The sequence below is a fragment of the Amblyomma americanum genome, chromosome 7 (genome assembly GCF_052857255.1).
Source record: "Amblyomma americanum isolate KBUSLIRL-KWMA chromosome 7, ASM5285725v1, whole genome shotgun sequence".
Classification (NCBI taxonomy): domain Eukaryota; kingdom Metazoa; phylum Arthropoda; class Arachnida; order Ixodida; family Ixodidae; genus Amblyomma; species Amblyomma americanum.
The window spans coordinates 7025389-7042154 of NC_135503.1; the positions used below are offsets into that span (position 1 = coordinate 7025389).

The following is a 16766-nucleotide window of genomic DNA, read 5'->3' on the forward strand; positions in this document are numbered from 1 at the left end:
AAGCAGGCAGCCCGAGGCGGCCTGGGTTCCCAACGCGCGCCATCGGGAACAAACGTGGAGATAGGAACCGCCTCCGGGCCAGCGGACGCAGCCTCGAACCAATGGTGTTTCCTAATCGGGCTGAGAGGGGTCACAATTGGGGACGCGCGAGAGGAAGTGGCGGCGGGTAAAGAAGGCACTAGTTAACGAGAAGAGGAGAGGGGGCGTGGCCTGGCGTCGAGATTAACCCCCCACGGAAAACTAATGGCAGGCGGGTGAGGAGGACATAGAAGGGAGGAGAGGTCACGTGTACAGACGCACGCACTGTGTACGCCTATTGGGGAAGAGGAACGCTGGAACGAGCACGGGCTTTCGGCCCGCAGGGCAGAACACAGCGGGGCCGGGGCTCCGGGCTCAGTCGCCGGCAGCAGCCATCTTCGAACGGATGCCGACGGGCGCGCCTCCTCCTCGGCCAGCACCACTGCTCGTCATGGCGTGAACCGGGAGTGGAGTGCGACTACTATCCGGAGGAAGTGTGCGCGCTGCGCCAACGGGTACAGCTTGGGCGTGTGTTGCGAGAGCCGGTGTACCACCGACAGAGCGCGTGGGACGATGCTAGCGGGGTAGGGCGTCGGAATGCACGACTCTACGAGCGCGTACGATGCCTCGAGCAGCAGAGGCCCCGTTCGATGGCGAACACTGCCGGCTCTGCAATTCCTCCTGGCCTGGATTACGTTACTTCTTCGGAGTCGCCAGGCAGCTGCCCTCGGTAAGCGAGCGATCGAATATTTGCAAGTAAGACAAGGGATCGGATCACTCACTCCACAAATAACGTTAAAAGAGGACACGCTGAAGCCAGAACTGCGACCGACTTCAAGAGACCCCCCCTCCCCCTCGAAGTTCCGTTTACATGAGCAAAAACCCTATTGCAAAAGATCAGCAGCGGCGCTTGTAAATGGAGGCTTCAGATCGCTTCAACCTACCGCTAACGCTCCTGCCGAACAGCAGAACAGCTAGCTGCGCATGCATGCCACCTCGCATTCGCGGTTAGTTCGTGGCGATTAAAGTTAAATGTATTCTTACAGCACGGTAACCGTATTCCAAAGCGTCCAAGCTACGTATGGTGCTTTACATATACCGAACAGAACATCTGGAAATTAGCACAGTGCTTAGAGCGCTCGGCTACTGATCCGGAATTCCCGGGTTCGAACCCGACCGCGGCGGCTGCGTTTTTATGGAGGAAAAACGCTAAGGCGCCCGAGTGCTGTGCGATGGCAGTGCACGTTAAAGATCCCCAGCCGATCGAAATTATTCCGGAACCCTCCACTACGGCACCTTTGTTCCTTTCTTCTTTCACTCCCTCCTTTATCCCTTCCCTTACGGCGCGGTTCAGGTGTCCGCCGATATATGAGACAGATACTGCGCCATTTCCTTTCCCTCCAAAACCAATTATTATTATTAATTACTATTATTATTGGCACAGTCGCCGAGGGCGCCACCTGGCAGGACTCGGAATAAATTCAACACGGAGTCTGGTGTTAACGGTGCTCCTATAAGTGTGTTCAGGGCTCACCTTGCATCAACGAACGCTATAGTTGTGCGATCAGTGAACGCGAAGCGCTAGGCGCTGCATTATTCAGAGCTGAAGCACTAATGCCTGTACTACGTAACGTTAGGCAGTGCACAAAATCAGAAAACTATGTCACATTTTGCAAACTAACACTACTCCACACAAAGGACCCGCCTAGGAGAATTTGTCATCACAAGCTCAATGTCTAACCCATATCAACGCTCCTGGTATGACTGCTGCAGCCATCGTGTGTATAGTGCGGAACACGTGGCGGTCCCAGTTAGTGCGCGATTAGAAAAGAAGACCGAACGGGGAAGAGTGGGATGCAGGTCATGAGGATGCTCAGGGCTAAAAGTCACGTCCGGGTCAGTGAAACGGTTGCGATAGAAATTCGGACCAAATAAAATGCCACTCAAACGGCGTTGAGCGGCATGAGTGACGGATTTAGAAGCCTTTTCTCACTGCTCGCTTCAAGCTTGACAGGCACCAGCGCGCATTCCAATAAAAGAAATCGAGCGAAAATTATGATGGCAAAGGCGCCTATTCATCACGGACCGACCTGCCGTACAAAAACCACGGCGAAATCAGAGCCTTAGCTCTTCAATTGATGCGCAGTGTAACAGAGCGCAAGCTGTGAGTACTCTGCAGTAGTTGCATACTTCTTTTCACACAGATCGCGTAGGAATATTTGAGATTTTTTTTTTTTACGTGAGCCAAATCCACCTAAACAGGAACTGAGAAAAACGCGAAAGTTTCTTATCCGCACGAACCGTAGCGCCGACCAAGTTGTTGCATGTTATTCGTTACATGTTATAGCAACTCTACCTCCCCCCCTGATGAAAAATTATGCAAACAATTTGGTCAATAACAGCATTTAAGCTTTGCATTTCTGACCAGGTTTAGTTCAGAAAACTTTATTTCTACAGTCGTAATTCAACCTCTGTTTATAAAAATAATGCTTTAAAATGATTATGCCATGAACTGAGCAGAAATAGTTTCAATATTCATTGCGTGCAATCAGAAGTCCTACTGTGCTTCACAAACACAAGCAAATAAATTTGAATAGCAGGCTTCTGTCGCAAGCATTGACGAGACAGCCTTCTTTTCTTTAGTTCCCACTCGAAAAACGCATGAGATCCAGAATGTATTCTACTTTACTCTAACGTCCTAAATTCATGATTAGTTGCGAAGTCATAGACGAAGACGCGACTCAAAGCGAAAGCCGCCAGTCCTGCCGCTTCCCTCCTGTGCATGCTATTTCGCGAGTAATACTTAATTGAGGAAGCCAACACCAACTAGCCCAAATAAATGGTTTTAACAATGAATACAGCACAGGGGCATACCTGCTTCCTCGGCAAAGGGGCGAATTGTCATTATCGTCCGCTTCTGGGCTTATGCCTTCTGTCGATATATTTATATCCTTCAAAGTCAATGAGAAAGTAGCGCTGAGGAAGGAACAAATGAAACCACGCTCGAAACAATCCGACCTACGAGGCTGAAGCTGACAAAGAAGACTCGTACCAGTGGATTTGACTAATTTTTACCCGTACATCAACAGGACCTGGCTAATTCTTTATTTGAAATGGTATTCGCACGCAGTATTAAAGAGTGCGTTTGTTTTTTTAGTTTCTGCAAAACAAAGATGAACAGATATGCTTGTAATTGCAGTATAATTTGACTTCGAAAAGTTTCAGTTTCTTTCTGAAGAAATAGCATCGATTGTAAACGCGCTGTAAGACACATGTTCGCCCGGAAACATGAAATCAGCGTTCTTCCTGTCAAGACAGCTATTTCTTATATTTCCGGTCCACTTAACATTTGTAACGGAATGAAAGTAGAATGAAATAATAATAATAAGTAGAATGAAAGTAGAACAGCTACAGCTGCAGTTAAATGTATTCGAAAAAATGACTTCAATAATTATAGACCAATATCGGTATTGCCGCTTTTTTTTTTCTAAAATAGCAGAGCGTGTTATTTATAAGAGACTGCATCAGTTGTAAAGGCATAATCTCTAAACACCAGTTTGGATTTCAGTCCGGGAAATCGACTGAATCGGCGTTACTGCAATTAAAAGAAAATATTATTGACAACTTTGAAAATCGGCTTTTTACAGTGGGAATTTTTCATGACATCCGAAAAGCGTCAGATTCTTCGATTCTATTAAACACCAAATCTCGCTTCAACAGTTCAACGCATATGGTATCCGTGGGCTTCCATTTTCATTAATAGAAAGCTAGCTTGCAGGCACAATGCAATACAGGCAGTTTCACGAATTCCGGTCAGGATCGGGGGATATGAAATTTGGAATCTCTCAAGGATCAATTGTAGACCCCTCTCTTTTTTTTTATGCATCAACGATATTGCTGATATTCCTTTAACGCCTGCCATTACTATGTACGCCGATGGTACTAACGTTTTCTCTACAGGTGCAGACCTTTACACAGAGCAGCGTGCTAACATCTGGTTTAACGAGCTTCACATTTGGCTTAATGTGAATGAGATTAACTTAAATGTAAAGGAAACGCAAATCAAAATATTTCGTTCAAAAAACAACCAACTACTTTATGAAATAAAGTTGAGCATTAATAATTCTAAAATAATGCCTGAAAACTCAGGTCGATTTCTAGGAGTCTTTCCAGGTCTGACCTTGGCTGGTCTGAGCACTAAAGCAATATCCTAGTGAAGTTATCTAGATCTCTTGGCACAATATACACACTAAAACACTTTTTGTCACTGCGGGTTAGGAAACAATTGTATTTCTCATTTGTCCACTCTCACTCGACACACTGCCGTCTAGTGTGGGGAACGTGCAACAAGCTAGATTTTGAGAGTATTTCTTCCTTACAAAAAAATAGTCTTAAAAATCGTATTTTCTCATCAATGCTCAACAACAAATCCCAGTACGAGAGTTTGAACATACTAAAATTTCCACAGCTCTATATTTTTTGCTTAGCCACATCGATTTTCCGCGAAGTTCAAACATGTTTATGCCGCCTTTTCAAACACATATTTAAACTGACATGTGGCATACAGCTGTCATGTTCATTGACAGGAACAAGACCAAGAACGAACTATGGTACTAAAATTATACATAATAAAATGATTGCGCTGTGTAATGCATATCCATACTTAGTTAAAGTTGCCAAAGAAAATGTAACTATGCCTTGTTGTAATAACAAGTAAAGCTACTCCTCCAGCTTCCCTCAAACGTATAATAACTTCCCCTGATGTCCCATTAAAGTATCTACAATTTCTCCCGCGATTTATGTCGCATGATTCAAAGTGATACATTGTCGCTTTGTGAAATACTTGTGCAATGATTGTTATAAACACTGCTAGAAATTGTATAACCACCTTCACAAATAAGCCGCCGCGGTGGCTGAGTGGTTATGGCGCTCGGCTGCCGGCCCTAAAGACGCGGGTTCGATCCCGGCCGCGGCGGTCGAATTTCGATGGAGGCGGAATTCTAGAGGCCCGTGTGCTGTGCGATGTCAGTGCACGTGAAAGAACCCCAGGTGGTCGAAATTTCCGGAGTCCTTCACTACGGCGTCCCTCATAGCCTGAGTCGCTTTGGGACGTTAAACCCCCATAAACCAACCACCTTCACAAATATTTCTTTTCCAATATTTTCATGTTTATTTATTTATTTATTTATTTTACAATATTGCCGCTATCAGCCGAGAGCCTAGCAGAAGGGCATGAACAATGATTTCTTGTTCGCGTACAAGTATACGTGTGAGTGACGCAAATAACGGAGAAACTACACAATTCATCAAAATACAAGCGATAAGGTAATACGAAAATACAATAAAAAACAACGTAGAATATAATGAACAGCGGTGCACGTCATAGACACCAGAAAAAACGAGAAATTTTAAAGAAGCAACTGCATTTCAATTCTACTTATTGAGAGTGCTACTTAAAATAGAATCGGGAACAAACATTAGAAGATCTTAGTAATCTTTTGTGATAAGCTCTAACTGTGCAACGAGCCTCGATAATGAATTTGTCGTTGCTAACGATGAGCTAAGTCCATTCCATTCTCGGATTACGCCAGGAAAAAAAAATGAGTACCTGAATGTGTCGTTAGAGGAAGAATACTCGACGTATGCTCGTGTTGATGCCGTGTTTTTATAGCTTGCGAATATGAAATGTACTGCGTGGTATCCATTTTATACTGACGATGCAGAATTTGAAAAAGGAACTTGAGTCGAGTTTGTTTGCTCTTGTCGATAGTGTGTTAAGGCCTGAACAGGCTAAGAGACGTGAGGGTGAGTCAGCAGGACGGTATTTGCTGTGAATGAACCTTGCGGCTTTTCTTTGTACGCCTTCAAGTTTAGCTATGTTATGTGTAAGGAAGCCAAACTGTGTTAGCGTATTCTAAAATAGGTCTCACAAATGTTATGTACGCCAGGAGCTTAATATTCATTGGAGCGAGCTTTAGGCATCTTTTTAGATAAAATAGCTTTCGCAGTGCTGTAGTTGTAACATTAGTTATGTGTGTTTCCCATTCGAGGTTTGATGTAAATGTTATGCCTAAGTATTTATGCTGATCGACCTTCCAAAGAGGCATATTATTAACGGTATAGGTGAAGTGAGATGGCTGATTTTTTTTTGTTATCGTCATTGACACTGATTTATTTACGTTAATAAACATTCGCCACTTGGAGCACCACTCAAGTAGCGTGTTAAGGGAACCAGAAAGAACAAGACGGTCGTTATGGCTGTTAATTTATTTATACATCCCACAATCATCAGCGAAGAGTTCAATTTTGCTCCCTATATTATTGGTTATATAAAAATAAGAAATAGCAGTGGCCCAAGAAATGAGCCTTGTGGTACTCCAAATATGACAGGTGCGATATCAGATGGCGTATGATCGAACAAAACAGACTGGGAGCGGTTCGTTAAAAAATCTGTTATCCAAGCGGGAACTTCTCCCTTTCCAACAGCTTGTTCCAGTTTTGCAACGAGCTTGGCGTGACTCACGCAATCAAAAGCTTTAGAAAAATCAAGTAAAATCATGTCAATGTTCATTCGTGTGCGCATGCCTATGTATTAGGTTTGTAATTTTCATTGTGTCCAGCATGCTTTTAGTGATTCTGCGCCGGCTCTCAGACGTGTACGTCCGGGGTGAAGCCCTCGTCAGGAGACACAGGAGTCTCCGTTTGCATACTTCACATCGTGTATTTTATGCCCGAAATAAATTTAAATTATTCGGCTCAATTAGAAAAGAGAGCTCCATTTCTATTACGCTCACGAATGACACCGCACAAAATTATATAAAAAAACGCAGGGAGATGAAATGTGCAGACAGCACTTGCATTTTCCCTTCGTGCGCATCCCTGCGTCGATTCTAATGCGCTGCTCTGAAATCAGAATGGCGAACTAACCAATGCGAACTCCAGCACTGCAAACTCAATTATATATTAATTCCCCCTTTTGCACTCCGTATACAAAACGCAGTCGTCCCCTGGTCTGTACCCTATGAAAAATGATAAATGCTTCAGCTATTGCTAAACCCGTTTTGTTCCCTTTCCTTTTTTCGTGTTCAGTTTTCTTCCTTGTTTACTAAACAGTCCGTGCCGCACCGCAGCGTACACTTTACAAGTCAAAAATCGTACAATGGGACAAGCATCACCACTCAGTCCTCCCCACGAACGGAGGCAAACTGTGGCTCCGTTTGAGGCTGGTAGATGATCGATTAATGGTTGCTTTCCGGGGGGCTGAAGGCAGCGGCAACGCAATTATTCCTTAACGGACTAATCCCTGTGACGCGTCTAGTGCATCCTGTCTTAAGAGTGAGCGTGCGAACCGCCTGTGGCGGCCAACCTCGATCTACTGCAGAGCCGGTGCGACTGCAGCCCCTGCACTTCCCGCGCACGGTGTCGGCCGGGGACAACGTGCAGACCATGTGCGCCACGCAGAGCGGCGACGAGGTGGACTTCTCGTGGCGCAAGGATGGCCAGCCCCTGTCGGCCGCCGGCCACCACCTGGTCATACACTCGCTGCCCACCACCTCCATACTGCTCGTCAAGAACGCCACCGTGTTCGACTCCGGAAACTACAGCTGCGTCGGCCGCAACGCCCTCGGCCAGGACAGCGTCACAGCCCAGCTGAGGGTCGAAGGTGAGGGGACGAGAGAGACCGCGGCGTGTGGCGCTACAGAGCAGCCGCGGTGACCTTTTACGCACTGACACTAACAATTCTCCAGTGTATTCTGGCATCGATAAGTGCAGACTAGAACTCAGAACAACAACGCGTAGGAGAGACAGGCTATACAGAAAGTTGGACGAGTTGGTGTACATTCATGACGAAAAATAGCTCAAAGAGAACACGAACGACGGACAAGACGACGCTGACACTGAGCGCCGTGCTTGTCTGTGCCGTCCTGTCCGTCCATTGCGTTCCCTTTGCGCTACTTTCCATCATGAAGGAGAGACGGGTTCTATCCTGCATGGTCTTTCTCTTCTTCTTCGTTCAAGCCCGCCCCCCGCTCGCATTAGGGCTTTTGTGGTGTTCATGCAGGTGTGCATATGCGCTGCAACCACCCCAATCCCGCTGCACCCATTACGCGAGACAAAAGGGGCTGCGTGTACAACGCATTCCCTCAAGCGAGGCCTGCATCCTGCGTAGTGTCATGAAGGCCGCAAATGCAAGGACAGCAGCGAGGGGCTAAACAGAGCATCCGTGCAAGGGTTCGACAAGCGCACTAGATTCAGACGAAGAAACTAAGTAGAAATTAGCCTGGAAGGACAATAACTATGCTTCCATGAACACGAGAAGAAGGCAGTAATAGAAGCAAGTATAGGAAAAGCGCACACAACAGAAATGACCGAGTTATGAACCGCTCGAAGAGGATGCCCTTCCGCTGAATATAACATCACTTGCGCGCAATGAAATACAGCAGAAGATTCTCTTGCGTTAGTTTTTCCAATCATTTTTACTCCTTTGTTGGCGCCGGCGCCCACGGCAATTTTAGCTTCAATTTACGCGGCGAATTGTCTGCAGTGCTATATTCCAGGCTCAGGACCAATCCGTTCGCGAAAATTCTACAGTACTGTTCTGTTCTCTGGACTGTTCTCGGCGAAAGAAGTTTGTTTCTGGAAAGTTATGCGTCATGTTAAAATAGGACGCGCCGCGGTTATGCGAACGACGCCCATCAAGTGTACGAGCCCATATCGTCACCGCCGACCTCTGCTTCTCTTTAGGGCACACATTCGCCCAATAAACAGTTGGCTTTCGAGCACGTCTGCGAGCCTGCTCGAGTTTATATTAAATCCGAATCAATTTTACATATTCGTGACGTTACGTACTCACACCAGGGTGCCGCAGTTAAGCAGCATACAAAATTTAAAGGTCCAGTAAAATGCAAGTAGTCACTTTTAATGTCAGGACATGTACGAACCGTAAAAGAGAATTCTATGACACTGTTATATCGCGAATCGGACACTTGCTCAACGGAAATCGCTTGCAAGTCTTTGCACAAGGTCACTTTAGAGTCACCTTCAAGAAATGTGCAGCGCTATCACGAGAAGCCCGCCAGGAAGGAACTACTCAATCAAAGATCTGGCAACACAGCGCTAGGCGGCATAAAACATCCACAAAAAAATAATTCAACATATTTCGCTTGGTCCCCGCATCATCGGCGCTGTCAGCTGCACAGCCGCGTCGAAATTTAAGCGTCAGTAAAAGAGCGCAGGTCTAACAGCAAGAACACGTAGCTCGGGCTGCATGTGGATCGCTTTGCTATTCGATGACCACTTCCTGCACGCAACTGCGCTGTGAACGCACAAAAAAACCAGCATGCATGCTATGTCGTCCCCGAAGTTACGACCGTTATCCCGCGTTTCGCCGTGACTCACTCTGGCCACTGACCACACCGTAACGACGGTGCCACTATACCTCAACAGCCCACCCCGCCCCATCGGCTGCTAAGCAAGGTATACAGCGGCGTGACTCATCCCGCGTGCACCGACCGCGCCAGGCGCCATCGATTCCAGCAGGAGCGGGGTGGCTGTGGCTCACGCTCCGGCACAAGAGCCCCGGCGCCGTCTCAGGGCTTCGATCAGGGCGGCAGGAGCCGCGCCCCCCTATCGAGCCACACTCGACAGCTCCTGCATCGGCAGAGCTGAGCTCCGGCTCCCTCGGTCGGCTCTCCAAGCCGCAGCCCCGACGCAGTGTTCGTTATCTCAGCTCTGATTGCGTAAACATTTGAACTGTCAAAGGTGGACAGTACAGAATGACCACTAAAGAAGCATGGATAGCTGGAAAAGTTGGTAATAATAGTTCACTGTGGGCGGGAAAGAGCAAAACAGACGAAATTCAAAATAAGCGCTCGTCTGTGTCGCCTTCTATTGTTCATTTCGTCTGTTTGGCACTGAAACCACCCACAATGAAGAATGGCCACTGTCTCCAAATAGCCAAGAGTTAGTTTTGAACAGTATTTCAGTGCTCCATAAGAAATACATAAGAAAAGCAGATGAGGGAACTTGTGTGGAAGGTGACTTTTTGTCGCGCTATTAGCTTACTGTGCCCTTTTTGAGAGGAAGCGTGAAGAATGAGCTGATTTTATTCCTGGCAAACAAATACAATACGCTCGGTCCAGAAATTACTCAAGAAACCGTGGTACTTTCCAAAGCAGAAGAAAGCTGGAACGGCAGGCGGCGAGAAAACACTGTGAACAGTCCGTGAGGTATATGAAGGCGCCAGCAGCTGAAGATAATCAAACAACGAGGCACCAAAGCAAGCCTACACAGCTACAACGACGAGAGATCAAACCCTCAAACACAAACCCTGTCCCCTTGACTGTACAGCTCTACTTACAGTGATTAATAACCGTGAAGCCAAGCTATTACATTTTTCTCGAGATAACGACAAGGTCTGACGCGTAAGACAGTTCCTGGAAGGAGGTCGCCTGTGACTTCGGCGATGCAAGCGCAACTGCTGCTACTTCAGCGTGCTAGCAGCAGTTGAGGGCCTTCCCGCGACTCTCAGTGCTAATGGCCTTTAGCCATTGGAAATCGAGCACGGGAGCCTTGTGCCGAAACATCGTTCAGTTCAAGCAGCGTGTGTTTTAACAGTCCAGAGTCAGGCGTGGCGTCGGCCCTCTGTGAAAATGTGAACATGCGGCACCCGTGTCTGTCAACGCACGGTGATTGGTTGGCTGCGTACGGCCGTTCCTCCGGAGCTAACTAGCATATTCAGGCAGCGTACGTAACGATTTTAGGTCTTGAAAGCTCTATCGTAACGCTTCTGTCTCTCTCGTTCCGTGCAACGTGTAAAAACCAAAATGAGGCTACGCATTTCCATGGCAGGCGTGGTGGCTGTAGTGCCACCACGCGGGAGTTGAAGCTCAGGGTCCCTAGAAACCAAAGCCTTCGACCCTTGCCCACACGTCGCCGTGCTATTGCAGGCCAACCACACTGGCTGAAGGAACCGGCGAAAGAGGTCGTCGCGGCTCTCGGCGATCAGGCGACCCTTCGCTGCGACGTCATCAGCTTTCCTCACGCCAGGGTCACGTGGTTCAGGATCAACGAAGGTAAGTAAACGGCCACTCCTGAACGCATCGAGCCGAATAGTGACTGACAGAGAACTGAGCCTAAACGAGGGCGAACTTAGGAAAGTGACCTCCAAGACTACAACCGCCGTAGGACACGGTATACGGCATACAACTTAGAGCAAAGCCCGCGGTCATTGCTTGTTCTCTCCTGTAGCCTATACGCACTTTTTTTTTTTTTAGAAAATGACTATTACATCTGAATCCGAAGCTTATTCTTGTGAAATAAGTAAGCGTACCTTAAATATGATATTTTATTGTCGAGTGAGCCCATTTAACTCATTTCCTTTCAACTAATAGCCGCCTGATAAGAAACCTTTCTCCCGTTCGTGGCACCATCTCACGCCGTTTCGTTATGACGCTCTGAGATAGTAGGAAGGAACACAAGATACGGAAGCTAGGAGCCTTTCGCTGTTACCACATCTATGGCCCGACCATTGTCTCTTGAGATAGTGCCTCTTCTGTAAAGCAATCTTTGCTGTAGACATCCGCATTCACTCCAAACACATGCTCTACTGGATAGAGGAAAAGTACTCGACAAAGGAAAAGCGCAGACAGCGCTTCACGTGCGCAGAAAGACGAAGAATCTATATCTGCACTCGAGGACATAAAGGACAGGTTCATACAACCCAAACCGCACGGCTAACCGTTTCCGCGCACTATTGTCGAAAATCGAAGCAGCAGCTTATCGAAGGGTGATAGCGTAAGCGATTAAGGACATGTTCTTTCTTTCAGACGTAATCTCCAAGAGGCGGTTCCAAGGTATTTCCTGGAATTCCATTCTCTTGAACGCAAGGAGTTCGCCTGGCCCAACGGTGTCAGAATTTAGCACTATACTATGTTGCAAAAGAAAACGCAGACCAGAGCGGTCGCAAAGCTTTCAAAGAAAGAAAGGAGTATACGGTGTTTGACGTCGCACTGTGCTGATCTTCCAGTGTCACCTGTATGTATGTCAACTTCACCTTGTGATTAGGAAAAGCCAGCGAGAAATCTATGAGCCGGAACTCTACGTTTCATTGTCCTGAAGAAGAATTTTCCACACGCTGCTTCCACGAATAGCTCAAGAGCTATCGCAGCGAAATACGGGCAAAGCATGTGACGAGGAATAATAATGGACCTTGCTACTTGTTTTACTTTTTTCTTTCTTGACCCTTCCACAAAACTTTCCTTTTGTTTTGGTAAAGAAAGTATGTATAAAGAAGGAATTAACAAAGAAGTGCTACGATCTACGTACATATTGCATAACGTTACTTCCGCGATTCAAGATAAGTAATGGCAACTTCAAAGAACACTTCATGCCAGCAGCTAACAGAGATAGATTGACAGCCCGGGGAGGTAAACAGGGTTCGTCACGTATGATGCAAGGGAGGAATACAATACAAACCACAAGGCGATTAACTACCGAGCACGGAAAGAAGTGTGTTGACGGAACTGGTCATCCAGATATGCGTCGTACCCCATAATCAAGCCGTCTCGCTTTGTGAGCCCTGGAACACGCAGCCACATTTGCACGCATACACGTAAAACAGAAAGCGATATGCAGTACATATGAGCGATTCCTAATTCAAATCAGTCTGCGCAAACTATAGTGTTCTTATTCTTCATCTGAGCAATTGCTTTATTGTTTCTGGAGGGGAACTTAAACTTCGCCTTAAGGGTATGACGCGATAGCGTTAATGGGTTAATGTCCAAATATGCTGAATCGGTCATTCCCTCCTTTACAATCGTAGATCCTTGGCAGTCCTCATACCGCTACTGGAGCAAGTGATGCAGCGGTTTAGCGACGCGCCACTGCCTCGGCATGTGGTTGTCTCAAACACAGCGCCCCCGTGAGGCTTGTGAGACTCAGGTAGCGCTTCCCGAGCAACCTGTCGCGACTGATCATTAATTTAACTGCCACCTGCCACGGTGGGCAGTTCGCTCGAAATCCGATGAGCAGGTTGTGATAATGTCACAATGTCACGCGACTTAGGTGACCCACCTGCCGCTTAGGTTGCTTCTCTGGGGATTTCTGTGTACTTTTCGCTCACGGCCAACGACGCTGACACCAGCTTTTATGCGACACGGGCCCCTTAACGACGTCGCTTTAAAATAAACAGCAATGAATCATTCAACACAGTTAGCCTACATGCCTATTAAGCGGCCAGATTCACGAATATTTTCTGCATGTAATGTCAATTTGTGATTAACCGGTGCCCTGACCTTCGTCTCGATCTCGTGTCATCTCGATGACTCAGTCATCGAGATGACACCAACTGATGAATGACAGCTGTCTGACACTCATCAGCTCACGACTGGTCGGCTTCCGTCATGTGGTCATCACTCTCTGTCATCGATGTCTCGATGGCTGACAGACAGTCAGATAGATGACGGAAGCCAACCAGTCGTAAGCTGATCATGCCTGTATCAACGTTTTGGGACGAGGTCCAAGTGCCTTAAATTGGAACGTTTGTTCAACCTTCAAAATCTGATATCGAAACCCTATGGTTGCCTCACTGGGCGCCGTTCGGAGGGCGCCCCGACAGGCACTAGACTATACACAGGCACGCGCATGCGCAGACGCTACGGAGGAGCCACCGGGTCCCCGTTGGCAGAGCAGCGGCGACTCCAGCATCGAGCTGAGCAGCGTGTCCAGGCAAGACGTGGGCACGTACCGATGTCGAGCTGACAACGGGCTCGGACACATCTCGGCCGACGTCGAGCTCGTGGTCAGGGGTGAGCGCTCCATCCTGCAGGTGTCAAACACGCCGCGGCGATAAGATAATCCGTTTGTGTGTGTACAAAGGGACCAGGCGAGTACGTGCGGGAGTATTCGACAATGTTTATGTCGATGGTTGACAAAAAGAACACAAGGCGCTCCCTATTTTTTCGTCAGTCCTGAACAGCCTGGCGCAACCCAGGAGATTACGTTTAGACCTGAACACACGTCTGGCTGTTCAGATGCTGCTCAAAAAAATAGGGGTCGAGCGTGGCAGTTGAGCAAGTGTGCATGAGTGCGCGTCTGAATGTGTGTGTTTGCGAGTCTGTGCGTTCGTTTTCGTGTGAATCTGCACGTATATGTTATCGTGTGCGTGTCCCAACGTCTTGAGCACGTGTCGATGAATGCGAGAGCGATCGCGCGTCCTTCCCTACCCGTGACTCCCCCCTCCCCAAGTGAAATCCCCACCTACCCCGACACTGCGAAAGCTCGGAGGATGCGCCGGGTGACGCCAGACGACACCATCCCACCGAGCGTGCCAAGCAACTTGGGGAAGAAGAGCCATGGCAAGGCTCCTGGTGCAGTCCTGGAGTACACTACAGGGAAGGAAGGCGACTCCAAGCGGCGCAGTGGTGCGACGAGTTGGTTCAACCGGATCGTCACGCTGGGTGGTTGCGTCGGCCCTCGGGAAAACAACTCACGCAGCCAACCAACGACCTCAAAAGGTATAACAGTCTTTTTCCTACAGCACAAAAAAAAAAGAAAGACGACCTGTTGCTCTTGCTCTTGTTTCCCATGCATACGCTAGTGATGTGTTCGCACGCGTTGTACAAAAACTGGACACTAACAATGTGGTGCTGGCGTTGTGTGACCTTCAAGTTAAACGTAGCTATTTTTGGTTACAATACACACAGCGAGCCCTGGCACCCCATGCTACGGTCATCTCGTAGGGCTCAGAGGAGGCCCTCCATAACTATGGAAGCCCGCCTTTGTTGCTGAAATGTGCAAAATACTTGACGTCAAATCCGTTTAAAAATTTATCGCCGTGCTCCGCAACAGTTGTGTACCACATGCGGAAATCGTTCAATGACTTGCATACGTAGCTACGAGGAGTGCTGTATAGCAAAAGCTGCAGCGGTTCTCCCAAAGCTTATCGCAGCGGCCGAAGTCATGACTTCATGCCTCTCCACTCACACCCTCGCGCTGTCTCCAGCGCCAGTAAAGATTGCCGCTGCGGTTTACCATGACTACAGGCCGCGGACAGATTTCAGTCTCTGTGAGAAGCACGAGCACAGGCGAAAACGGGCACACAAGCAGTGGCGATAATAAGATAATGCCGCAGAGCTTTTAGTATATATGCTTTAAAACCCCCCAATCTCAGATTTCGCCGATGCTTGTCTACCCGAAAGCCTCTGGAAGATGGCGACCTGCCCGCCGAATTGTGGGCAACTTGCTTGTCAGCTTTCTGGCAAGCTATGCAAAGCGATTTATAGCAATGCACTCTATGGCCGTGAGTGGGTTGCGAACCGGCGAAGGAGCGAACAGATCAGCTTCGCTGGCCACAACACCAGAGCACTACGTCATCGCCGCAGTCGAACACCCCGCGTGCTTAACTGCCAGTCTCTAGCGCTGTGCTTTGGACGTGGTCATCTTCAACCCCCATCTGTGCGGTACGGATCGAGAACAAAACGCTATCACACTGCCCTCTCAAATCGAACCGAAACCGAGGTACAAGCGCACATAATTCGCATCTCGCCTAACCACTCTAAATCGGCCGTCGTTTCTTTTTTTTTTTTTTAAAGCGAAAGCTTTACTGGCCGCGAAATTGCGATTTCGCCGTGGCGGCGCTTCGAGGAGGCACATGACGTCAGAACGCGTGCCTCGCCGCGGATATTCCTCTCTCTCTCTCGCTCCCTAGTCACTACTGCGCATGTGCCACTAGTAGCACCGAGACACAGGTGTTCCGCCGCTGCGCAGCGCCGCGCCTTTCCTCAAAATCCAACTTTAAATTTTCAGTTTTCTCTTTCTTCTTTCCCTCCCGACCGCGGCGGCTGCGTTTTTATGGAGGAAAAACGCTAAGGCGCCCGTGTGCTCTGCGATGTCAGTGCACGTTAAAGATCCCCAGGTGGTCGAAATTATTCCGGAGCCCTCCACTACGGCACCTCCCTCTTCCTTTCTTCACTCCCTCCCTTATCCCTTCCCATACGGCGCGGTTCAGGTGTCCAACGATATATGAGGCAGATACTGCGCCATTTCCTTTCCCCAAAACCAATTATTATTATTATTATTATTATTATTATTATTATTTCCCTCCTTCCTTTATCCCTTCCTTTACGGTGCGGTTCGGGTGTCCACCGAGATATGTGAGGCGGTTACTGTGCCATTTCCTTTCCTCAAAAACCAAACAAAACAAGTGAGCCGACGGCGTTCATAGAGTTCATTGGCGTTGGCAACTTTGCAAAGGCCGTTCATTTGCACGAAAGGAAAGGCGGACAACCGGCTCCGTGGGTCAGTGGAGACCTCAATCTCGCTTCCATGTACGTGGCGTTGGTGTCCAACTGCAAAAGCCTGCTTTGATTGCGTTCCGCACACTGGATAGGCAGCGCGCCCTCCCTGCCACCCTGGGAGGTGGCATGCAGTTAATGGTTGATCGCGAGAGATTGATCACCAAATGAAAGCTGCGGCCTAGCTATTGCTGCAGTGCCGCATGTCAGCCACAACGCTGTCAGCGCTAATGCATTCAGGCTACATCTCTCTCACCACCGCCACATATAGCAAAGCACGAATGAGGTGTCCACATATTCAGGGAGCCAGTTATGCGCCCTTCCTTTGCTCAAAGCCATCGCCGTCCAGAACATAGTCAAGGCCAATGAACACAGTGAACGCCGACATCTTTCACTTTGTATATCCTGGATTAGCTGAGCTAATCCACATTAATTTCCAACTTACTTCATGAA

At 48.1% G+C, this 16766-nt stretch overlaps 1 protein-coding gene across 1 annotated transcript in view; it reads left to right on the forward strand.

Annotated features, from left to right (window-relative positions):
* Positions 1–370: 370 nt before the first annotated feature.
* The window catches only part of LOC144098347 (cell adhesion molecule Dscam1-like), a 140907-nt gene continuing 124511 nt past the window's right edge, over positions 371–16766 (forward strand). Inside the window, exons 1-4 of the mRNA XM_077630914.1 lie at positions 371–748; positions 7400–7681; positions 10968–11093; positions 13671–13826. Of these exons, the coding sequence (XP_077487040.1) occupies positions 616–748; positions 7400–7681; positions 10968–11093; positions 13671–13826 (697 nt within the window). The 5' untranslated portion in view covers positions 371–615. The remainder of the gene's footprint in view (positions 749–7399; positions 7682–10967; positions 11094–13670; positions 13827–16766) is intronic.